Source organism: Mus caroli, unplaced genomic scaffold, assembly GCF_978045245.1.
Source record: "Mus caroli unplaced genomic scaffold, Mus_caroli_1 scaffold_19, whole genome shotgun sequence".
Lineage (NCBI taxonomy): Eukaryota > Metazoa > Chordata > Mammalia > Rodentia > Muridae > Mus > Mus caroli.
In genome coordinates, this window is record NW_028227274.1 from 21,154,904 (window position 1) to 21,180,849 (window position 25,946).

The following is a 25,946-nucleotide window of genomic DNA, read 5'->3' on the forward strand; positions in this document are numbered from 1 at the left end:
GCTATCTTCAGACACATACCAGAAGAGGGCATCAGATCCCATTACAGATGGTTGTGAGCCACCACGTGGTTGCTGGGAATTGAACTCAGGACCTTTGGAAAAATAGTCAGTGCTCTTGAGCGCTGAGCCATCTCTCCAGCCCTATAATGCAGTCTTAATGTATATGGTATGAGTTGTCCTTCACCCAAGACCACAAATGATACAGACAATCAAAAAGAGATCAAGGTTTCAATATGAAAACATAATGATCACTGGATATTACAGACCTAGAACCAGACTTTTGATTATTTGTATCCATGGAAACATGCAATGGCTTGTCTATTATTTGTATCCATGGAAACATGCAATGGCTTGTCTAGTTGAAAGCAGGATGGGGGTAGCATGTTGGAATACTTGATTAATTTTGCACTGGATGAATCTCTCCTCACAGATATGCCTCAGGCTGATTTAACTTGCATGTCTGGCAGCTTCAAAGCATCTTGTGTGAGTGACAAAGGGACCAGATTAGAGTAGGAAAGTGATATGGAGTGTGACGTCCATTCAGTAATGATAGAGAGAACCCTGTCTGTGCTAACATGAAGGGAATCCTGCTTCTGCAGCGTCTGTGCAGTGTGGACCAGAGAAGGTTTCCTGTATAACACCGATGTTCTCCGCACATTTGGTGCATTCTCTGTCATTTCAATGCAGATAAAAGCTTTTTCTCCTATGGCCTCAAAGAAGCATAAAGTTGCTTGGTATCTGTATAGGTGAGCAGCTTACCTCCACTATAATCAACTTCAATCTAAACAGGTTTCCTGTCACGGTGAATAGCTGCCAAGTAACATCAATTCTGACTGAATTCTGAGGAATTGTGGTGTCACAGTTTTTAACCTGCCACCCACAGCCGTGCACTTAAATGCACACATCACAGTGATAACTGTCAGTTAGGTGTCTATACCCTCGGGAATCCTGATGTTTGTAAGTGTAGTTACCCTGGCCCAACCTGCAATTCCATAGCTGTCGGGAGAGATAGGCCTTATGTGTGAAGATTTACAAAACTTAAAAGGAAATTCAGCATTTGTGGTTGCTATAGCAACAGAAGCTCAGACACATTGTAGATTCACATACGCTAATGTATTTAAATCAGACTCCCAAATATAAATATAGTTAGATAGATTTAGAGTTGCCATGGGAATTGAGCTTTCTCTCTTTCCTTCGAGACCAGTCTTAAAATCAGGTTAGGAAGAAATGCTGTTAGTTCCAAAACAGAATGTACCCAGACAGTGTCAACTGGGTATCTAAATAATCTTCATTGAACCCCTAAGTGTAGATTTTAGTAAACCCTAATAGTATTTTTCAAAACTGTAGTGAACATTGAATATCCCCACTGAGTTGCTCCAAGCTGTTGGTTCCGTTTTAAAATGTGACTGTGTTTCTCCATCTGTTTGCTGAGCAATGTACAAGCATTGCTTGAACATCTAAAATCTAGGTAGACATCATCTCTCACCTTCTTTTAGGAAAAGAAAAGTCGCTGTACTTCTTTGTGTTTTTATGTTAGTTTTCTTTCTTAAGAAACATAGTGCCAAGTGTGGTGATACACACCTTTAATCCCAGCACTCGAGTGGCAGAGGCAGGCAGACCTTTGTGAATTTGAGGCCAGCCTAGTCTACAGACTAAGTTCCAGGACAGCTAGGGATACAAAGAGATACAATAATCACAGTGGGGGTTTTATCGTTGTTTTGAGGTTTTTACCTCATTCTGGTCTTAGTTTTATAGTTCAGATGAGTCCCTTTTAAAGTGCTACATGTATTTGAAAAGAATAAACTCTTCATTAGAACAGTGCTTTGCAAATATGTAAAACCAAAGAGTTGGACAGTGTGCTTCAGAGTCTCCATAGTTTAATGGAAGGGGCTTGTCTTTCCCAAATAACTGTTGCAGAAATAATTTTTAGTCTTTCTAAATTGGTTGTGAAATTGCGTGTGCCTCCCTTTAATTCCTTCTGGCTTTGATTTCTGTTTTTGAAGAGTCTCTTACTAGTGCATATGTATTTATGATTAAGTTATCCTGTTGAATTGAACTTATAATTTTGAAACTACTCCTTGTCTTAAGAGCAGTGATAAAGACAATACAGCCTCCACTACTCTTTTATATTTATGGTTTGAATGGTTTTTTAAAAAGGATTTATTTGTTATTTATATGAGTACACTGTAGCTATCTTAAGACACAACAGAAGAGGGCATCAGATCCCATTACAGATGGTTGTGAGCCATCATGTGGTTGCTGGGAATTGAACTCAGGACCTTTGGAAGAGTGATCAGTGCTCTTAACCACTGAGCCATCTCTCCAGCCCTTGAATGACTTCTAACGAGGTAAATATCCTTATTTATTAAAAACCCACCTATCTGTGTCTTTATGGGTAAAGTGTGTTTTAAACCATCATATAATCGGGCCCTGCCTTTTAACTCACTTTGGTAATCTCTGCCTTTTGGAGTGATTAGTCCACTTATATTTAGTGTAACTAGTGGTTTTTCTTGATTTAAATCTATCAAATTATTATTAATTTCTTGTTTGTTTCTCTGTTACTAAAAAGTTTAGTTTTTTTATTTTGCAGTATTTAGTTTCTTCCTTTCTGCACATTTGAGTCCCATACCTATTCTTTAAACTGAAGACCTGTTAGCATTTCTTACAGTGAAACACTGTTCAGCTTCTCATTCTCTATAAAGGTACTTACTGTGTATTCATCCCTAGTGTGTGCACTGATGAAGCACTCCAGCATTCTAGTATTTTAAAGATCCTGTGGCCTCTACATAAGCATGCGTGACTTGGACACCCTTTCCTCAAGCTTTTCTCCTTAACTTTGGTTTTCTGTTCGGTGATGCCTGACCATGATCACATAATTTGGAGTTCTTTACCTGTCCTCACTCTCTAAGTCAGGAAAGCACCATAAACATCTTGTCAAATAATAGTGTTGCACTCAGCCCCTCCCCCCACACCATTCTATTTCATGGCCAGTGCATATTAAGACTCAGCTATATTGCTAAGCTGTATGTGGGTATCCCTTAGCTATGTAAAGGCCTAGAAAAAGATTTAAGGAGATTCTCTAATGGCTCAGATAATTAAATTCCAAGAGGGAACCCCCTGCTCTCTATTAGGAAAGAAGGATCAGCAAAGTTCTTCCCATTGGACATCTGCCGCATAAGAGTTAAATAAGAGATACCACTATTGGGATACTGTCTTCTCAAAAACTAATCAAGCCTGTATTTTTCCTACTTATGTGTTTGAGCTGCTATAGTTACGTGGCATAAATTCATCTTATAAACAACAGAAATGCATTTCTTGCAAAGAAGGGGGCCAGCAAGTTCAAAAGCAAAGTGCTAGGAGCTTCAGTGTCTGATAAGGACCTGTTTCCCACAAACACTGTCCAGAGACGAGGCCCTCCCTCCACTGTGTCCTGAGATGAGTCAGAGGTTCTCAAGACAAAGTCTCTTGAGCCTATTTTCTAAGAATGCCGCTTGCATTCCGTTTGCCCTCACGACTTCCTCTCCTCTGGAAGGCCTCGCCTAGTAAGACTATCATATTGAGGGGGAGTTTAAATATATCTTGGTGAGGAGATGGGTGCCTACCTATAATGGTCACAAAACTACAGCATAGACTATAAATAGGACTCTACCAGATCACACTTTCAGGACATCTATGAGTTTAGAATCTTAAACATAAGCAAAGAAGCAGGAAGAATTAAGGGATGTCAAATCAGAGCCTCCAGCTCTGTCTTTATTGTCTGAGTTTGTTTGATTGCTGGGATGCTCACTTCCTCCCCCTGAAGCTCTCCCGATCTAACTGTTTCATGAGCTTTAAGGGTTGTTTAAAATCGAGAAGGGATGGGTCCTATCCATGTGTATTTGTGCAATATGCAGAAAGCACCAGCTGCTGTAAGCCTTCCTTTAAGGTTAGTGTCCCTCCCAACAGCCCTGACAGGTGGCTGTTACTATCAGCCTCCTTTTACCATCTCGGACTCTGGAGTCAGAACTTCAGTAAGTTGCCTGCGTAAGAAACACAGGATCTGAGTGAGGAGTGATGCTGATTCCAGAACCCTTCCTCCTCACTGGACCTCCTCACACGCAGATTTCACACACACACACATTGTGTATCAGTAACATATACAAAAACCACATTGTGAGGTTCAACAAGGAGGATGAAGGCCGTGGGTAGTACTAAGAGATGACCCTCGGAGTGGCACGCTTGCTTTTCATGTCTACAGCATCCTCATTTTTGACTGCAGTCATGTTGAGCGAGAAGACATGTACTATGTCTTACCATATTCATAAATGCAGGAAGTGTGAAGTCACTTGTTCCTGGGTGTTTATCTCTGGTTTCCAGATTCTCCCATCCAAATACATCTCTGAGCAAATGGTGTGAGAGATCTTGATTTAAAGAATAAGCCTCTCTCTCAAACAAAATTGACGTATTTTTCCACCCAAGAGGGCTGGTGGTGGCTCCTCCTGCAACCTTGGGTCCTCTTATAACCAGTGTGGGTTGTTCCTGCATAGACACTGCCTATGTATGCTAAAATGTGCCTTCCTTGTCATGGGCTACTCTTTGTCTCTTAATACATACAGTAAAGTGAAATTGTGCTCTTCAGAGGACAGTCAGCCTCGTCAGTTCTTAAAGGGAAACGGCATCCCAGTCGCTCTTGCAGTTCCTCCTGTAAGTCCACAAGCAGGATGTGATCACGTACCTCTGAACCCACTTTTATTATCTCTTTATAAATAAAAATTATTGTATTATAATTTCTTAATTTTATTTAGTATGCTGGACAAAGTAAAAAGCTGGGGTGTGTGTGTATAAATATATACTGTATGTATGCAAATGTGTATGTGAATGAGCATGTGTGTGAAAAATATAAATTTGTATTGAAAAATATGTGTATATGTATGTGAATATATATTGTGTACATATAAGTGTGTATGTGAATATGTATTGTGTATATGTATATATAGTGTCTGTGCACATGTGCATGTGTGCATATGTATGAAAAATATATATTTGTGTGTGTGTGCGCGCGTGCGTGTGCGTGCACGAGCATGTACATGTGTGTCACCGCATTATAAAGAGGACAGAGGACAATCTTTAGGAGTTCTCACTTTCCCCCTCACTGTTTCTGCACTGCCCTCCAGGCCTCTGGCAGGGAGCTTCCAGGCTCGTCTCCCGTCATCCCTCTCACTGCAGGAATGAATGCTGAGATTACAGGTACATGTGCCATGCCTGGCTCTTACATGGCTCTTACATGGCTCTTACATGGCTTATATGATCAGGGTCATCAGGCTTGTGCAGCCAAACGCTTTACCCACTGAGCCAGCTTCCCAGCCTGAAAAGGCAGTGTGTGGCACTTTACGTAGTCCCTTTGAAGGAACAACAGGAAGAACAAGCCAGTTCTGCCCTTTAGTCACCGTTTGCCCACAAGCTGACACAGGGAGCCCCATCTGTCTTTTGAACCTGAGTCGCTGCGGTATTCATTTATGTCAAGCGCATTTACAAGTCTGTCCAGCTGTTACCATCATCTTTAACACACTTCACTGTAACCCAGAAAACAACACAGCATCTGCATAACAGCTTAGAAAATACCAGAACCAGCCGGGCGTGGTGGCGCACGCCTTTAATCCCAGCACTTGGGAGGCAGAGGCAGGCGGATTTCTGAGTTCAAGGCCAGCCTGGTCTACAAAGTGAGTTCCAGGACAGCCAGGGCTACACAGAGAAACCCTGTCTCGAAAAACCAAAAAAAAAAGAAAAGAAAATACCAGAACCAGCAAATGGTTATTATTTCTTTGGCCCCTTGCATTTTTGTGACAGCTCTGCTTGAATCACATTCAGTCACGTGGTCCTAAGGTATGGCTGAGACATTGTAAGGGACTCTGAGGGCACACAGTGATCCCAACAAGACCCATATGTTTGGAGGGATTGCTGTCCCGGGAGGAAACTGAGGAGAGAGTGCTCACTCCAGGAGTGTACTGAGGAAGCCCACCCAAACTGGCCTTGCAGCCTCTACAAAGGTTTTCTGAGAAAAGAAAACCTCAGCTGAGACGTGAGGATGAGTAGAGGTGAGCCAAGATGAGAGGTATGGCCAAGAACATTCCAGACAGGACAGAACTGTGGTGACAAGAGAATGTGTTCATTCATGTGGTAAACAGGTCCCTTGTTACTGCCTTCAGAAATAAATAAATATGTCAAAGTTGGTACCTTAAGACAGCGAAGGTGGAATCTCACAGCGCAGCACAGCTCAGCTGGGTTCTCTGGTCTGGAACCCACAGGCAGCAACCCAACATCCACGGGGCCAGGATCTCATCAGTGGTTCACCTGGAGAAAGTCTGGAGCTGTCTTTTCATGGACCTATGGGGCTGAGTCTCTCTGGCTTCTTTCCGTAGGCCACTCGTGCTTGGTTCCTGGAGGTCACTTGCACTACTCATTTGTGAGGCTTTCCCACAAAATGCTTAGTCCTCAGCAACTGCCCCTTCATGAGCAGCAGGGAGCATCTGTCTGGTGTGTGTGCTAGCAAGAGTCCTAAACATAGTGACAGAATAGTAAGCCTGCCTTCCCATCACCTTTGTTGAAGTCTCTCGATCCCCTACCACCACCATGTTCTAGGATGCGTGTCCTACAAATGTGTAAACACCAGCAGACAAGAAACCACTAGAACGGGTGTCGTGTTCAAGACTGTTTGTCACAGAGGATCACAGAGCTCATACTTTTATAGTGGGGTCTGTTGGGAGCCATTGGAAGGCAAAAGCAGTATTTGCCTTTATGAGAGCATACACAGAGGAGACGTGCTTGTATACAAGCTTACTACCTCAAGACTACCTCTAACTGTGGAGAAGAGAAAATGCATGGTGGTTGCAGTGTGTGCTATGAAAACTTCAAGGAGGTATGGTCAACACAGAACAATGATTAGTGGATATGGAAAGTGAGGGGAAAGACAGTGTTGGGAACCTGATAAGGCGCATGTGTGATTGGCTTGGTAGGCAATTGGTGGTAGAAGCCGCAAACCCTGGTACAGAAGCCAGATGCGGTAAGTAAAGGAGACTGGATAGCTGAAGTGTGCTCTGCTCATCCTCTTACTTCCTGAGCTCTGACACTTTTCTGGGAAGTACAGACAAGATTGTGTTATTGGAAGAACACAGCAGGCTTGCTACCATCAGAAAATGTCGACAGGCACTCAGACTGAAGCTGAAGACCGCACATCTAAAGTAATTAAGTACAGAGGTACCCCAGAAATGGCCATGTTACTTCATAAACTTCCATAAATAAGACCTGCATGCCAGAAGTACAGTGGTGCCCACGATGGTGTTGTCATGGCAATGCCTGTGTGTCTTTATTCTCTGTGGGCTGGCTCATTCTGCTGGCTCCATCAGCCACTCCCTTCCCCGTTACTGCAGAAAGCAGGCAAGGGGCCGCTGCTGTCAGTTAGCGTTGGGATAGGATGTGGGAACCCCTCGCGGGGCAGGGTGTGTGTGTGTGTGTGTGTGTGTGTGTGTGTGTGTGTGAAAGAATCCTCATTGTTTTTATTTCTCTGAGGGCAATTGAAAAATACAAACTTAACCAAGGTGGTGATTGGTTTTGGCATGTGATATGTTTGAAAGCTGGATTAATCTTCCTCCTAGGTGTGAGAAGCATGGAAAGTCAGCAGTTTATTGCAAAATATACATTCCACATTGAAATAGCTATTTAAAAGTTATGATTTCAAAATCCTGAGCCATTTCAAGACATGAAGCATTTCCTTGCATTTTCCCCTCTGTGAGAAATTCTCTGAAACCAAAGTGACTCAAGCAGAGTCTGGAAAATACTGGAGAATCACATGATTCCTAAAAATAAGCACATCGTCACCGGCAGGGACCATGAGCAGGGCAGCAGAGACAGTATGTCAGGGCCCCCACTCAGGCATGCGCTGTGAGCTCAGCCTCTACCCATCCATCCCACGGGCTGCCTTTGTGCAGGCTGGTCAGCTGGGGGAGGGGTCCTAAGGGGTCCTCCGGTACTGCTTACTCTTCTGTGACAGCCACACCCTCTGCAGTGAGGGTGCCTGCCTTTCAGGGAGCCTCTATAATGGGTTCTCTCAGGGCAGAGCCGTTTATCATGTTGTATAATGACCCCAAAGCAGTGACTGGGCGTGGCTGACACCCCGCCCGCCTCTGCCTGGCTCCCCTTTGGCTCTCCCTATGGAATCAATAGCACATGGTATCCATCTGAGAATGTTTCCTTTCTTTTCCTCCTGTTAACATTAACATTACACAAAACATAGATTGTGTAAAGATGGGCATCTGGCAGCTGCAGTAAATGGTGTAGAATAAGGTTTTTAAACTGCAACATCTCAAACACTGTCCAAAACAAAACAAAATCTGTGGTGACTGTTCCTAGAGGAATGACTGCAGTGCTCCTTGCTGGCCTTTTGTGGGTCTGCCCTCACAGTCTATTCTGAGAGCAGAGAAGTAAGTAACCTGTGAAAGCCAGCATTGGGACATGCCCTTCTGCCCCAGGGTCCTGGATCCTGGAAGCCTGGGAAGACCTGGGCATCCACCCTCCAGTGTGTCTCTGTATCTCTGCCCGGTGCATTCTCTATCACAGCAACCTGAGCTGGCCCCTGAACTGGTGAGACAGAACCCAAACAGATTAGGCCTCCACACAGCCTGTTTCTCTCCCTACTTGCCACATTGCTGGCTTCTAGCACATCTTTATCTTGGTTTACATCTTGCCCTCTCCTTGAGGTCTTGAGGATCAAAGGATGACCCCTGCCTCTTGTGTCCTTTGTAGGGATCCTGGAGGACATTCTAAGAGCCATTACCCTCTGTGAGGAGTAAGACTATTAAAACAAGGTGCCCAGCTTCCCTCTTCCAACACACACTCTCATATGTATGTATATGCACACATACACACATGCATATACATACACATACACACACACACACACACACCTGACCAATGGCTTTTGCTACCCTGTTGATCCATAGAGTTCCTGAGCAGACTGTGGGAACCCTGCTGGTCTAAGAGAATAGTTGAAACTGGAGAAGACCAAGAGCCTACGTAAAATCACTTTGCCACCCAGCCCAACCCTCCTCACACATGCAACTGGGTCCCTCATCCCTCCTGCTCTACTTGCAGGTGCAGGGGTGCTCTCGTTGGCTCTGTTACTTACCAGCTTATTGTGTTACTGTTTAGTGCCATGGTCCCGGATGGAACGGGAACTTCACACAGACAGGCCTCATTTGTGTTTCGTTCACTATTTGATGCCAGTCTATTTAGTTTGCAAGCTACATGATAATTGATTGATTGATTGATTAATTAGTTAATGGAGAGAGGTAGTATAAGCACATGCTGACACTACCTCACTGATACTCACTGTAGTTTCCTTGGTGTCTCTCCTTCAATGGAGGCCTTGGAGCGCATAGTGAGCTATGGAGGTTCCAGTAGAATGAGTCTCTTCTTTGAGCACTGCTGTTTCATTTTCTAGTGTTTGGAATAGGAAGCCAGTACGTTTGAATGCTTTGTTAAGCCAGATCTCATTTGCTGAGGAATGACATTAATAACAAAGTGAGTGCTATGTACTAGGCTTCAGGGTTAAAGTTGTCCAGATTTTAAGCCAGGGTAGTGACACACAACTTTCATCCCAGCACTACAGAGGCAGAGAGCAGTGGATCTATGAGTTTGACGCTAGCCTAGTCTATAAAGTGAGTCCCAGGATAGCCAGTGCTACTCAGAGAAACCCTGTCTTAAAAAGCCAAGGGGGAGGGGGGTCCCCATGTTTTAAAGATTGTTTGTTTAGTGTGATTGTGTTTGCATGAGTTTAAGTGTACCACATGCATACAGGTGGCCTTGGGGACTAGAACAGGAGGTCATATCCCCTGGACCTGGAGTTGTAAGTGGTTATGAGCCTCTTGCTGTGGGTATTGGGAGCCTCAAGCGTTTCTGACACTGAGCCAGATCTCTCCATCCCTAGGTAGTCTGTGTTTTTACTCCCGTGATCTTCCCAACTCTAGAAAGCAACACTGTTCTTCCTGTCCTGAACTTAAAACCAGTAGGGTGTCAGTGAGTTACCCCTCTTAGCTAGCAGCAGGTCAAGGGTCCTTTGGACCCATGGGGCCACAGGGCTCTGCTAGTAAGTACCACATCTCACAGTCACCCCAAGACGAGCTGACAGATCCCACAGGATCAGTGTGGTTCATGCTCTGTGCAGCCCTGTGAGCTGCTCCAAGAGGAATGGCTCCTGTTATCAGCTGATATTAACTTATGAAGAGCAGCAACCTGACTTTGCCACAGTCTGTCTTGGCGAAGACAGAGCCAGAAGGGCTCTGAATTTGAAAACCCCAGGACCCTGTTAAAATTCCCTTGGGACTGAACCCTTGCCACCTCTGAGACTTGATTTTTTTTCCCCCTTGCAAAATAAAATTAATGTTTATTCTTTGAATTTTGTAGAAATCAGTATTGTATGGAGTGGTCTGTCTCCTTGCCGTCTGGTGACTCTGGTGTCAACTAATCAGAGGAAGGCCTTCCTGTGACCATGGGGCCTCCCTCCTCATCTATCAGTCCAGCCCAGCTGCTTTCCACCAGTCCTAGCCTTTTGTTTGATTTTAAAGCAAGTTCATTATCACAATTTAAAGACAAAATACGTGTGCCAAGGTGAAGGGGACCAGGAAGTGATGTCAGATTTATCCACGAATGATTAATCAGTGCATTTGTGAGGTATTGTCTGCCTGCCTGCTGTGTTTCAGCTGTTCTATGGGGTTTTAATGAAGGAAGCTTGTGGGGGTGGAACAGGAGAGGAACAGTCCCTCAAAGTAAGGAAGAGGTCAGTGGCTTTGAGTTGGGGTGGGGGGATGGATGCGTGTGCCCATATACTTAACACTAATGTCCTTGTCATGAATATTAATGTCATGTAATTAGCTACTTTCCATTTATGGCTTGGTAAAAGGAGTCCCCCAGGTTATGAGAAGAGTCTCTAAAGTCTTAGAGAACTGGCCAGGGAGAGAAGAGACGACGGCACTAGCCAGGGAGAGAAGAGATAGACAGCACTGGCCAGGGAGAGAAGAGATAGACAGCACTGGCCAGGGAGAGAAGAGATAGACAGCACTGGCCAGGGAGAGAAGAAATAGACAGCACTGGCCAGGGAGAGAAGAGACGACGGCACTGGCCAGGGAGAGAAGAGATAGACAGCACTGGCCAGGGAGAGAAGAGACGACGGCACTGGCCAGGGAGAGAAGAGACGACGGCACTGGCCAGGGAGAGAAGAGACGACGGCACTGGCCAGGGAGAGAAGAGATAGACGGCACTGGCCAGGGAGAGAAGAGACGACAGCACTGGCCAGGGAGAGAAGAGATAGACGGCACTGGCCAGGGAGAAAAGAGATAGACGGCACTGGCCAGGGAGAGAAGAGACGACAGCACTGGCCAGGGAGAGAAGAGATAGACGGCACTGGCCAGGGAGAAAAGAGATAGACGGCACTGGCCAGGGAGAGAAGAGACGACGCACTGGCCAGGGAGAGAAGAGATAGACGGCACTGGCCAGGGAGAAAAGAGATAGACGGCACTGGCCAGGGAGAGAAGAGATAGACGGCACTGGCCAGGGAGAGAAGAGACGACGGCACTGGCCAGGGAGAGAAGAGATAGACAGCACTGGCCAGGGAGAGAAGAGACGACGGCACTGGCCAGGGAGAGAAGAGATAGACGGCACTGGCCAGGGAGAGAAGAGATAGACGGCATTGGCCAGGGAGAGAAGAGATAGACAGCACTGGCCAGGGAGAGAAGAGACGACGGCACTGCTTTCGTTTGCTTCTTTCTCCTCTCTGAACTTTACCCAGCCTCCTTTCTCCAAAATGCAGCATTTTCCATACACATCAAGCAAGCTACTAATTACAGACATTAGACACAGCGATGCTCTGACTCCATCAAGACACTGAATCAAGCCACTCACTCCTTTTTACAACCGTGGTTAAAATATCTTAGAATCATATTTATGCCCCAAATCCTAAAAGCATTCATTAAGATGGGACTGCTCAAAGACAGGCATTGTGAATCATGTCCATCTCCGGTGGGGAAGTGCTTGAGAATTACAGGGGCTCGGCCAGAGATTATGTCCATTTTCCTCTGCTTCTGAACCCCCTTTTTATTTTGAAAGGGAAAATTAAAGGGGTGTAGAAAAGCTTACGGGCAGGACAATTGTGTCTGAAACAGAGCTACTGCTAATTATGGTCTCAGGACACCATCAAATGTAGCTTGAAAGAAACTGAAGTGTTTGATAGCTGTAAGGGAAAAAAAAATCTGTATCTGAATTGAAGTCAGGGTGACTGCATGGCCTTGAAAAGTCAGGATGGTTTCCACGTGTGCACGCTTGAAGCATAAGACCTGGGAAGATACAGCAGCAGATTCGCTAGTCAGGATGAGCATTTCGGCTGCAAAGAAGGCAGCCACCATTGAGGACCTCGGCCTCTAAAGCCAGGCTTGGCCACTAGATGAGGTGACGGGAGCACCTGAGAAGGCTAGAAAAACAAATATTAGCTTACATAACTGGATTATAACTACAGATACAGATTGCTACATTTCCTTGATAACATCCTTAGGATGGTTGGTCCCAGCAAGTAAGAAAAAAAATACCTGGACCTGGAAGCTAGATACACTTTAGAGTGTGGTTGTTTAAAGTAAAAGAGGAAAAAGGGCTTGGCTAATAAAGAAGCAGAGTATCCTGAGCTGAGGTGAACTTGAAGGCACTACCTACTTACTGCAGTACTCGGAAAAGAAACAATGGCGTCAGCGAACGAGAGGAAGCCAAAGATCACAACTGTCTTCCTTTGCGTGTGGTGTCTCTCTTGGTGTGTGAGTTACATGAGGGTCCTTTGCGTGTGATGACTCTCTGGGTGTGTGAGGTACATGAGGGTAAGTGTCTCTCTGGGTGTGTGAGTTACACGTGGGTCCTTAAGTCTGTCCCTATTAGTCAAGCACCCACTCTGCAGCCTCCTGACGAGGAGCTGACATGTGACACTCAGACTTGTACGCAATGTGGTGCTAAGATGTCCTTATTCTATACTTCGTGCTTATCACTAGGGCGACATCCTCGTTTGTCATTGATTTTTCTCTATCTGCTTCTTTCCAAACAATCTCCCTCATTTGAAATATCAAGCGAAAAGTCCTTTTGATCTGTTACTAGGTTTTTCAAATGTGTGCTCTACTCCATGTCCTCCATGTGGGAGCTGTGCTTCCGCCCCCTCCCTGTGAGTGTGTGTGTATATATGAGTGTAAATGAGTGTATGAGAGAATATGTGTATCTATGAGTGTGAGAGAAAGGGAGAGCATGCATGTGTGAAAGAGTGTGTATGTGATACAGTGTGTATGAGAGTGAGAGCGATAGAATGAGTATGTGTGAATAAGTATGTGTATGAGTGTGGCTGAGAGTATGAGAGAGAAAGAGTTTGTATGTGTGAAAGTATATGTGTGTGTGTGTGTGTGTGTGTGTGTGTGTGTGTGGTATGTGAATGAGTGTGACAGAGTATGTGAGAGAGAGTTTGTATATGTGAGAGTATTTGTGTGTGTGTGTGTGTGGTATGTGAATGAATTTGACAGAGTATGTGAGAGAGTGTATATGTGAGAGAGAGAGAGCATGTACGTGTGTGTGAGTATGTGTGGTATGTGTGTGTGAATAAGTGTGTGAATGGGTGTGACAGAGTATGTGAGAGAGAGTGTGTGTGTATGTGTGAGAAAGTACATATGCATGTGTGTGTATACGTAGGTGGTGGAGCAGCTGGCAGCTCCAAGTCTGACTCTCATGCCTTCCTCCTTCTCATCTTGGGGTTCCCTGAGGGATGCTGATGATACAGCGTGAAAGGCCTGGTTCCTGGGTCCCAGCTGGCCTTTAGGGTCCAAGAAACCAGTGCTTTGTGAAGGCTGAGCCCATGGGCTGGGAGAACCAGACCCACAGAGAGGTTCTGCTGAGCTCTGGCCACAGTGAGAGTGTGTTCCCACAAGCAAAGGCAGTTTAACTACAGCCCCACAACCACCAGCTCTGACCTCTCCCATGAGCCATGTGTGTCACCCCAGCCTCTGTCCCTTTGCAATGGTCCTTCCCCTCTGTAGCTAACAGTTCAGTTTGTTTCAGACTTCATTTTGACAGTACCCTGAAGTCACAGTTAGTGGGAGCTCTGCGTGGACAACCTTTAATAGCCTTCTCTCTCTTCTCTGTTCTTTTCTCTTGGAACTGATGTCAAAGTGTAAGGCCATGACTTCCTGGTAACCTGAGCTTAGTCACTGCCACATATTTTGATGACCTACTTAGGGAGAACTGCCTGGAGTGAGAAGTGTATATGCACTCTCTTAGGAAGGCCCTTCTGTGAGCAGAGGCCAGTGACAGAGATATGGACAGCTCGACACCAGCCACCTGGCTCATAACCCAGACATCAGCTGACTGTACTCACTCTGTCAGCGGACTGGCCAGATTCCACGTGGAAAGAACCCCACATCATAACTTACAAAAGGGGCCTGGAAAGAAAACAGAGGGAGGACCCAGCCGGAAGGCTGACGCCCAAATGGTTTCTTTCTTGTTGGCTCTTCCAGTCAGTGACTTTGACGTTGGCATCAGTACCTCAAAGCTTCTGTGTGTCACCGCTGGTTCACTGTCTCTGCTGGGTGTTCTGGCCGTGCAGACAGCATCCAAGTCGGGCACTGCACTCGCTGTACTTATCAGTGACAAACAAAACAGATGCAGTTCCAGCCTGATGGAGTTATGTCCAGTGCAAGACAAGGCATTCGGGTGTCACCACAATTGTGTAGTAGGTACAGCCTCTCGGGAAAAAGTTCAAGTCACTGTGCCCTCCAGGGGTCTCGGCAGCACAAGCTGAGACCTGAAGAAAGGATGGAGGGCCTAGTTACTCAAAGGAGACAGATCAGACATGGGGAGAAGAGGGGCACTGCATGCAGAGGAGATAGAGCCCCAGTGTGACAGGTATGGCATCCCAGAACACTGGCCTGTTCCCAAGAAGGCCAAGAGGGTACCATACCTGGGGAATCTTAGGTGACTGTCTCTCTGGGAGAGGCTGTACCTTTATCATTTTAGCAGTCCTTGTGCATGGCCACGGCAGACACTTAATATGAGTTTTTAGATAAGCAGCTCTCTGTAACCTTTCCCTTAGACTTCCTATCTATTCAAATGCCAATCTTGTTAAAACTGAAAGGGCTTTATCATTGCAAAAGTGGTCTTCCCTGCTACTAGGCTGGTGGCTGTCTGAGAAGGTCTCATACTCCCTGTCGCTCCTCCCTAGTCTGTTCTACAGCCTAAGGAGTTGTGCAGCAGAACTGGGAAGTCAGGTTCTAGAATTCTGTGTGGGCCTCTCCAGAGAGAAAGGCTCTTACAGCAGTTTGTCCATTCTAAGCAAACCACACTTCCCAGGTACCCTGAGCCTGCTCTGTACTTAGTGAGGTCTCTGGGCTCACTGATTGCCCTTGTCAGAATGCACACTGATTTAGGTCATTCATATCTAATCATCTCAAGTCTGTTGGCCCTTTCCCTGTGCTTTGAAAGAAGGTTCCTTTCCCCTTGTTGTAACAAAAGGGCATATTTTTTAAAGGCTGTGACATTGTTAAGACTTCCCAGAGGTGTGGATGACTCCCATTTGTAACCAGTGACTCCGGGCACCTGAAGACACATCTTATAAATGTTACAGCTTTTCTGTTGGCTACGTTGTAATTAGGGTGTTGGTTGAGACTTGCTGCTGCTGCCTGCCCGCCTTTAGAATCCCTTGCCTCTGTCAGAAAGACTGGAAACTGAAGTTGGAAACCACAAACCAAGTTTTAATTGCCTGTTTATCTATTTATCTAAAGTTGTTCCTTTACCAAAATGTATTTAGCCTAACATTTTACAAGGCACTGGGGTTGCTGACATGCGTAAGACATGTTCTTTGCCCTCTAACAACATTCTGGAAGGGGAGAGGATGAAAGATCGTGGTGGAAATTTTAATTGGGGAGAGGGAACACACAGGAGATCCTGTGTGGACAAGAGACGCAGAAGTGTTGCCTGTCTGGGACTGTGTCCTAACAACAGCTAAGGGCTGAGGGCACATGCCCGAAGAGCGGCCGGCTCCTACTCTGAAGTACACCGGTTTCTTTGTGTAAACCTAGCTGCTTCTGTTTTGGCTGCAGAAGCCATTCCTATGCCTGTGCTAGGTTCTAGATGGTAATTCCACTCTAGGTTGTGTGCCCAGTGAGTGAAGGCTCACCTGAAATAACAGTGTGCCGTTATTAGGAACTTTGTAAACCTCCAGCTATGAAGGCCCTCTTTTTACATGTCACATCTCCCATCTAAAGCCTCAGCACCCGTTCAGGAACAGCTCTGGAGTTTTCTCTCTACTCGGGTACCACATATCTGTCTTCTAGCAGTTCCTCGGCTTTCCCTGGTGGTCAGTTTATAAGCCCTTTACCCCCTCCCTCCCCATGGCTTGATAGACGTCACATTCCAAGGCATTTCATAACTTACGGCCATCATTCCTCATGCTAAGCAGGCTGCCCCCGCCAAGCTGGTCTTGTGCCCCTTGCCCTGAGCGTCTTCACGTCTTGCCACAAGCTGTCCTGCGCTCACCTTTCTAGTTCTTCACCATCAGCAGCTTTGCAAGAAGCCCTTTTGTTGAAGGGTGACATTTAGAAGCCAAGAGTAGACCTCAGAGTGCTCATTACTATGTAGATGTCACTGTTCTGTCCTTTCCTTACAGAGTGTACTGTACAAGAAAGCGCATACCTGTGTGCCAGTGTTTCTTCGAAAGTATGAACCTGTCATGGGGCCTTTGCTCATTTGTGGTGACTAAAGAACGTTTCCTGTCACTTACTTTTAACCGTTCATGTGTATGTGATATGTGTTTTTATACGGTCATGTGTCAGGGCACATACATACATGCACCATAGGTGGAGGACAAAATATAACTTAGGGTGTTGGTCCTCAAATTCTCTCTTACTTGAGACAGGGCTCTCCATGTTTGTCACAGAGTGAGCCTGTCTCTACCTCCTGTCTTACGGTAGGAGCCCTGGGCTATCACATCTGGCTTCAGAGAGGTTCTTGGGATTTGAACTCAGGTCCTCAGGCTTGGACAATAAGGATTGACTCACTGACCATCTCCGAAGCCCCCACAGTCTTTCCTCTTACTCAGGTTCACTGTAGCTGTGCTCTGAAGCCTGGAGGGAAAGGGTTAACCTGCTCACTGGAGCAGCTGCTGTCCAGGCTCAGTGCATTATTGCCCCAGGCTCTACACTGTGGCTTTTTCTGAAGCTGATGCTCTGACTGCATTGAGGAGGGGTTGCCACATTGCTTGTGGTTTTTAGGAAGCTCATTTTATATCATGCATTTGCAGTGTATCTGAAAATCTTCTCTCATGCTGACTGTACTCATAATGTATTCTGCTTGCTTCTAGGCGCGGCTAAGTCAAGTCCTGCATCTAAGCCAGGATCCACACCTTCTCGCCCCTCGTCTGCCAAAAGGGCTTCATCCAGTGGCTCTGCATCCAGATCTGACAAAGATTTAGAAACGCAGGTCATACAGCTCAATGAGCAGGTAATTCATCGCCTCCACCCTTGTCTTGGGAAGCAGTGCTGTGTGTGAGGGGTGAGGAGGTCACACCGGCAGGCCTGGGGTAAGGGAGAGAAGGCAAGACAGTCAGTGAGACTAGGAGGACCTGCTCAAGAAGCCGGTGACGAGCAGTATTAGTCACAAAGCTTGGCGCCAAGCATGAGGCTGTGGGATGTGACACAGCCTGATGCAGGCTGCCCTGCATTCCTGGCTCCCTGTTCCTCAGGGCCCATCCTGAATTCCAGGCCTAGCCTGCCCACTCCTGGTCAGTTTAAAAAGAGTTATGGCTGCCTTAGAGTTCAGCTGGCTCCCTCTCCATCCCTTCCTTCCTTTCAGCATCTAGTGGTTGAGCCTGTTTTATGTGATGGAGACCATGCTTCACTCCCATGGTATAACAATAGCAAAATGGGTGACGCCATGCCCTCATTTAAAGCTACTGACAGCAGAGCTTAGTACTAAAATTAAATAAAACACCAGTCCCCTACGGTGGCATAAGTAAGGTGCCTGAACAACGGCTGTGTGTTAAGTAGACATTTCCTCTGCCCTAATAGCCCCTTACAATTATGGTACACCTAGCTATACCAACTGACATTTCCAACTTGAAACCTTAAGTAAGTACAGGAGTGGGGTGTGGCTTTGTGGTAGAACACAGATCTGGCAAGCAAGAGACCCTGGACTTGGTCCAGAGGCATAGGTATGTTTTCTAACTTGTAATGCCTAATTTTTTTATACAGCTTAAGAATAATAAAACACTGGGCAGTGCTGTCCCCACTGTAGAAGCCACCTGCTTCCTGCAGCAGGGACCTGTGATTGTGAAGGAATCTGTGACAGCCGAGTCTGTCCTAGTCATGAGTCTTCTGCTTGCTAAGGCAGGAGTCTGGAAAGTGTGCGCTCTCCTCGGGAGTTTGTTGCAGAGGCCTGAAGGGTGCTGCAAGTTAGAAACACTAGCACTTGAGGTAGCACTTAAGGCAAAGTCTTAGGCCACCTTTGGACTCGGATTGGATAACTGTGGAATGTTCTGTTACCTGCCCATCTCCTGTTGGAGCCAGCCGGTTTTCAGTAATGACTGCTGCTCAGATTAAACAAAAAACAAGAATGAGCCTCAGGCCACAAGATTAAGACTCCACACAAGCCTTAGTGACCTGGTAGAAGTCAAGCCTGAGTTCATCGTACTCTAGATCTGTGATCCTTCCCAAAGCAACTCGAATTTTTCCTCAGTCATTAGAAGCTCATGCTCAGGTTCCTGTCGCTATCCTTGCTCCCTCTCCTCCATACGCCACAGTGGCCCAAATTCTGACCACGTGGAAACCTCCGGTCCCTTAGTGTCCCTGGTACCTTGTGGCCTACACTAGACAGGCACTTCTTCTCCTTGGGGCTGGCTCTAAGCTCTGTAAACTCTGAAATCACATGCAGAGGGTCTGTTTCCAAAAGGCCTTGTCAGTTTTTAGGGCCACTCAGGAGAGGACAGAGGGACAGGAGAGGGGAATAGTCTGCCTGCTGTCCTTCCCAGAGTACTTCTGAGAGAGGCTTCCCTCTGCTTCCTGTCCCAATACCTTACTGTTGAGGAGGTCGAATATACCCACCTCCTCCACCTCCACTCCATCCTTCAGAGGACAGGTGAGTCACAACCTAACCTAGGCAGATACTAAGTTCTCAATCCAAGTTGGTTTTCCTGGTGACCTGAGTCTGGGTGCCCACCTGTGAAGCCCCCAGGAGGAAGGCCCTGAGGCTCATGGGTGGCCACACAAGTGTCCCAGTGTTGAAACTGAGAACACAGGGAGAAGGAAGAGCGGAGTGGAAATGCAGAGGCAGGACCATGACTTATGGTGGTAACAGAGAAAGTGACGACTGTCATAAACCTAAGGAACTTTCATTTGCTTGGCCCAGTTCCTTTACTCAGGGAGCCTCCCGTGAAGTACTACAAAAGCACGCTGCGGTGCGCAATTCCAGTGATAGCCGTGAATCAGAGGTGGAGGGAGGAAGAGGCATAAACAGAAGATTAGAGACGGGATGCCTCCTGGTCAGTGGGTTAGCCAGCAGGAAGTAGATGGGAGTCACTGTGGTCCCGGCGCCTCCGGGAGGACACACACAGTCTGTGGACATGCCTGGGAAGAGTTCGGAAAACTGTGGAAGGAAGCTTCTACTATGGGGCCTTTGAACTTGACTTTTCTCGGCCTCTGCCACCTACCCATCTGCTGTGACCTGTAAGGAGAGAGACTGGCATTCGTCTATAATTCCATCCAAATGGAATTGAATTTGCCACCTGACCTCTGATCATTTAAAGTAGCTACTGGCAAGAATTTTTTTTTCTTTGCTTTGTTGCCCAAACTGGTGTTGAACTCAAATCAATTCTCTTGCCTCAGTCTCTTAACTCTTATTTACCAGAATTACTGGTGTGCACCATCATGCCCAGTTGCCACCAGTGTTTATGTGGGTGGGAGGTGTTGACAGGTCCTTCTCTAATACATCAGTAATACCAGTCTGGTCCAGCTCAGATCGAATACTTCCACAGAAGCCACCACGTGCTGTATCCAGAGGCAAAGCCTGGACTTTGGAGGTTAACTCCGTGTCTGCTGTGATTTGAATGTGAATACGGCCCCATCCTGTGCTGTTAGGGGGGATTGTGGAAACTAGGAGCTGAGGCCTAGCTGGAAGAAGCAGGGTGCTGACTGTGGTAGGTAGGCCTTGAAGGGTTTAGCCCAACCCCACTTCTGGTCTGGGTCCTACTGCCTGGCCAGCACCGTGTAACAGGCAGCAACTGCTGGCTCCTATTGGCTTCTGCTGTCACAAACCCTACCCTCTGCTGTGCCACCTGTGCAGTGATGCCCTCTGATTCCCAAAATGCAGGCCACAATAATCCCTCATTGAAGTTGCATCTGTGGAAAGGAGCTAATGTCATGCCTCTGCTTGGCTTGGGGGTGCTGCACTCACTCTATGATCCATCTGCCTGACTCAGTGCAGAGCTGGGAGGGATTCTACAGCTAAGCTCAGAGACAGCGTCTAGAATTAGGGGAGGTTTTTTTCTACCTGAAATGCAAGCTTGGTCACTTTGTATTTTTGCTGATATGTTGTCTTAAAAGGAATGAAAATTCAGGGTTAACCTAAACCTTCTCACCTTCTCAAGTAGCTATATGAGGGCACCTGTGAGGTCTACATAGACTCCTGCATAGATCTGTTTGCTCGATATAGGGTAAAGGAATGGTTGCATGGACCAGTATGTGTTTAAATGTCAGTAATTGCAGGGGTAATATACCAAAGGCCCAACCTATTAACACATACACTTACACACACAGAAGAGATTTAGATTTTGTACCTCAAAAGTGATTACTTTTAAAAATAATGTATAAAGACATATTTATGTATATGTATGTATATATATATATATGTGTGTGTGTATGTTTATGTATATATATGCAAACTTCACCTAAAGAAAACCATGAGACTTCATTTCTTCCACAGTGCCATTTGCTCTAGAAATTTCCAATGACCCTAGGTTTATAGGACCATAAAAGGGTATACAAAGCAAATTAACTGATAATAAAGCATAAAGAATTTTTATTTTATCCTTTGGAGTTAACATGGTGGCACACACTTTAATCTCAGGACTCAAAAGGCTGAGGTAGGTGGACCTCAGTGGGTTCCAGGCCAGACCGGGCTCTGTCTCAAAAGCAAAAGCAAGCAAATTTGCATACTAAACACAGGTGCTGCTTCATCTAACAGTGCCACACAGGTAAACTAGTCTGATAAACTAGGGGTGCTGGTGTTTGTTTTCTGTAATTAGAGCATCAAGTTTCTGTCCAAACGGTGTGTGCAGTGACTGAGTTGAGGCATCTCCTGTTGGCTGGCTATGTGTGGCGTAAGAGCATGCTCATGCAAAGCGTCAAAGTTCAAAGCCAAAGCATCAGTGAAGGCATGTGGTGCAGCACAGGGGAGTTGCACCTCACATCCACTGTGCATTTGGTTTCTAATAAATTTTAACTGTTGAACACCACAGACTTCTACTAGTACCAGATATTTTTTGTAAGACACACACACACACACACACACACACACACATTCAGTTACATAACCCACTGCAGGGTCATGATCCACCATTTAGAATTTTTGCTCTACACAAATGTAAACAGAGTATTACAAAAGAGGAGGTTCTCAGGGACCAGAAACAGGGCATAGTTTGAACCTGTGCGTGGCTGTCAGAGAGTTGCATCCTAAGATTTAAAAGTCAAAAGCCCCCCCCCCCTTCTTCAGAACTGATACCACCCCAATGTGGTCCTGCCTTGGTTGTTGGCCCAGAACTTGCACTGACCCAGAAGTTAGAAACTTCACAACTCCAGAAGGTCCCTAAACCCACCCTCCCCTTCCAGTGATAACACAGAGCCACCAGAGCTGGACAAACAGAGGCAGATTGTCATAGCTAGCCTCCCCCATTGTCACCCCTGCCCCATCTTTGTGCACCAAGATCTGCCCTCGAGATGGCAGCATGCATCTGCTCTGACTCAGCATCTGAGGAGTGGCTTTTAATACCAGTGATCTGAAGAAAGAAAGGGTCACTTAGAAAACACTAAGTCGGGCTGCTGAGATGGCTCAGTGGGTAAGAGCACCCGACTGCTCTTCCGAAGGTCCAGAGTTCAAATCCCAGCAACCACATGGTGGCTCACAACCATCCGTAACGAGATCTGGTGCCCTCTTCTGGAATGTCTGAAGACAGCTACAGTGTAGTTACATATAATAAATAAATAAATCTTTAAAAAAAAAAAAAAAAGAAAACACTAAGTCTCTTACCTTCCTAATCAGTAGACTATGAGTGAGTGTTTGAGTCTGTTTGGGATGCTGTAATAAAATACCCTATGCTGGGTATCTTGTGAGCAACAGAATTTTCTTTCTTACCATTGGAGGCTGTGAGGTCTGATATCAAAATATCAGCCCATCAGTTGTCTGGCCTCGGTGGGAAATGATATACCTAGCCTCACAGACTTGATGTGCTAGAGTCAGGGGATACCCAGGGAGGCCCTCACCCTCTCAGAGAAGAAGGGAACAGGGTTACGGGGGAGAGTTATGGGACGGGGTGGCTGGGAGGGGGGCAGTGCGTGGGATATAAAGTGAATAAGTAAAAACTTTTTAAAAGATGTCAGCAGATCAGTTGTCTAGCCAAGCCCTAGTCCTCATGGTCTCCCCATGCTGAGAAGGATCCCTAAGCATCTTTCATACACAGATCTCATTCACCTCCCAAAGGCCCTGCCCCGTGAGACCATCACACTGTAGGGAGAGACAGACATTCTAGATCATAGCAACAAGATGTGGTTCAGCACATGTTACCAAGAGAGGAAAGGCTTGTCTAAGTCCAGGTATGCAGGTGAATGGAAGACCCCAACTACCTAATAAATTCTCTAGTAGCGAACACTCAGCATGCTCCTGAGACTGGCCGCCAAGCCTGTTGCTTCTCCCTTACACTTGTGCTTCCATTCCTGTGTGTGTCCGGCTCCGTGTGTTTTCCATCGTACACAGACATAGCTGGTTGGGTATTTCTTACTCTACTTGGGGGTTTTCTTACTCTACCCCACTCTCCTGCAGGTACATTCATTGAAACTCGCCCTAGAAGGTGTGGAGAAGGAGAGGGATTTCTACTTCGGGAAGTTGAGAGAGATTGAGCTGCTGTGCCAAGAACATGGGCAGGAGAACGATGACCTCGTGCAGCGACTAATGGAAGTGCTCTACGCTTCCGATGAACAGGTGGGTGTGCGGAGCCCCTGGCTCCTGAGTTCAAAGTGCAGCACACCTGGCCATCTTAAATACTTCCCTGGGGTCTCGGTGATGTTAGAACATAGCTGGCAGCCTTGATGGTCCCAGAGAAATAAATATGCTTGTCATCAAGCCCTATTCTGCCTCGCCTGTGGGATGTGCATCCACCAGTTAACTTGGGAGGAGTTGGGTAGAGGCAGAGACTGGGACTGAAACACACAGAGCACTTCACTGAGCAAATGGGCAGTAAGATTTGTATGAAGACCTGCTTTCTGAGGATGGTTAAGTGAGAAAACAATTTTTTCCCATCCCTGAGAGCCCCATAGCCATCTAATTTTATTACAGACAGACTTCTCTGTAGGTAGGACCTGCCACTACTTAAGTGTACAGGGGAAGACCCAGCTTTGTGCTGGGCAGGGTGGAACAGGCAGGAGTGTGAAGAAGACAAAGTGAATGCAGGGCTATCCTGGGCTACATGGGACCCTGTTTTGTTTTGTTTTGTTTTGTTTTGTTTTGTTTTGTTTTAAAAAATGGAAACCAGGCTTGGTGTCATGTGCCTTTAATCCTAGAACCTGGGAGGCTGAGGCAGGTAGATCTCTGTGGGTTCAAGGCCAGTCTGGTCTACGTAGCAAGTTCCAGGCCAGCCAGGGCTTCATAGTGAGACCCAGTCTCAAAAAGGCAGCACAACAACAAAAGGGAAAAAGAGGAGAGGGGAAGGAAGAGGAAGAGAAAAAGGGAAGAAGAGAGGAGTGTGGAGGACTGCGGAGACCAGGCAATAGGGTCAGTAAGGACACTATGACCAAGAGTTGACAGTCAGGATACAGAAACACTGCTGAGTCAGAACAGTCTGTATGTGCAGGAGGGAGAGCCTGGCCCGAGCGAGGCGGAAGTGAGAGACCTACTGAAGCTTCCCCTTCTACAGAGCTGGATTGGAGGAGACAAGAGGCCAGGGCTGGGTGTCCAGCTTCTCCTTACCTTAGGTCAAAGCTGGTGAAGTATTTGGCACTCTGCCCTGGAGGCCTGTGGGTGCTCAGAGGGAACTATGGAGAGTCACATGTGCTAGTATCCCCACAGAGCGTTAGTGAGCTGCCAGAAAGTTCATGTTCTTATTCCAGCCAAAGGCAGATGTTTGTTCCACGTGTGCCTTAAAGTGCTAGCATAGAAACGTCCATCGGCTATAGGAACTGTCCCATGCTTGGGAACTTCCATCCGTGCAGGAAACCGTGCCGTGCTTGGGAACTCCCCACCATTGCTTTCTTTTCTCTCAAATTGTTTTTGGTAACTTCTTTCTTGGTTACTAGAAGCTCAAAATGTGGATTTCGAAACCTTGGGACTCTGCCCAGTTAATTCCCGGGGCCATGATGATCTCATCAAATGTGGCTCTCCGAGTGGAGGCTGGTTTGTAGTGTGCCTGGGACCACTGTAGACGTACTGAGGTATACCTCAGTTTCAGTGGCTGCCTCTAAAGCTTGCTTGAGATGACATCAGATGAGCACACCACATGAGACTGCGTGTGTGTGGCTGCCATCTGTGCTGGCGGGTGCTAGCAGGAGCAAGGCCAGCAGGCGTGCTTAGATCTTCCCAGCAGTGCCCTCGTGGCTGGAAGGAAACCTTCCTCAAAGCCAGAACTGATCCCAAGAGGGAGGAGACCCGGTGTTGGAATGTGGCCTGGTGAATTGTGTGACACCATTGAATTGCTGGATAGGCAGGTGAGCCTGGGGCAGGAACTTTCCTGTCCTCCAGGGAATGGCTTGAGGAGGCCCTTCCTAGAAGTCTACACTCGGTTTCTTTCTGCTGTTCCAGTCCCCTGCACACTAGTGTACCTTGCCACCTACAATTCTTGTACTGTGGGCATGGTTACAGAGCAGATGGCCCAGGAACACTCGTGCATAAAGCGCCATCAGTGAGCAAGGCCAAATGGGTTACCGAGACCCTGACTGAGATGCCTGGAGTCTGAGCTGACGCCTGGGCCTTTGTGTTTTAGTTCTTTAGCAGATGCTTTAACTCTCATGAGAATCGTATCAAGTACATAGTGTCCTGTTTTCTAGATAAAGGGAAAGAGAGAAAAGAGCTTCAGTACTTTGTAAGCAACTAGAGTCTGAATCCTGAGCTCTCTGTCCCTTCTCTATTTGGGGAGGGGTGGAGGAGGGGGCATTGGTACTGAAGATTAAACTCAGTCTTGTGCATGCTGGGAACAGGCTTTACCACTGTGCAGCACCTTAGCCCTTGGATTATCATCAAGCGAAGAGAAATGTGTTAAGGAAGAGAGACGTGGACATGGGCATACCCACTTAACCATCCCACAGCCAGAAAGAGAGCTAGAGGAGCCAAGTATTATCCAGAAGGGACACAGACTTCAACTCTGTGTGTTGCTGAAGCTGTGTCTTCACATGCAGTCCCTGGCTTAGTGTTTCTACTTCAGGATACATTACATTGTAACTCTGTGTCTGGAAAATTCCCACGAGATATCAGGCTATGAGATATCAGGAAGAGATTCCCATGGGGAATAAGGCATTTGATCCGCAGTATACCAGGAGTTCTTGCTGCAGGTGGGACAAGACCCAAGACGAAGGTTTCTAGGCCTCATTTCTACAGTAAGAAAGGGAAGATGTGTGTACAGACACCATGCTGGATGGATGTGTGCCATGCTG

The 25,946-nt window shown here is 46.6% G+C and overlaps 2 protein-coding genes across 6 annotated transcripts in view; one reads left to right on the plus strand and one right to left on the minus strand.

The window, feature by feature from the left end:
- Positions 1-25,946, plus strand: part of Mapre2 (microtubule associated protein RP/EB family member 2) — a 135,657-nt gene that overhangs the window by 102,269 nt on the left and 7,442 nt on the right. For all 5 annotated transcript variants that reach the window (XM_021150602.3, XM_021150604.3, XM_021150601.3 and 2 more), the window contains 2 exons: positions 17,402-17,541; positions 23,128-23,286. In XM_021150602.3, the coding sequence (XP_021006261.1) occupies positions 17,402-17,541; positions 23,128-23,286 (299 nt within the window). The remainder of the gene's footprint in view (positions 1-17,401; positions 17,542-23,127; positions 23,287-25,946) is intronic.
- Positions 7,435-16,482, minus strand: LOC147000234 (uncharacterized). The gene is made up of 3 exons (XM_085833716.1): positions 16,477-16,482; positions 13,217-13,752; positions 7,435-7,522 (listed from the first exon to the last, which is right to left on the minus strand). Exons 1-3 carry the CDS (start codon positions 16,480-16,482, stop codon positions 7,435-7,437), a joined length of 630 nt encoding a protein of 209 aa, XP_085689842.1.

Bases quoted from the DNA above. Each gene is read 5' to 3' on its own strand.
- LOC147000234 (XM_085833716.1), bottom strand. The intron at 7,523-13,216 runs GCGGAAGCACAG...AAAAACAATGAG, and splicing joins CACACACTCACAGGGAGGGG to GATTCTTTCACACACACACA.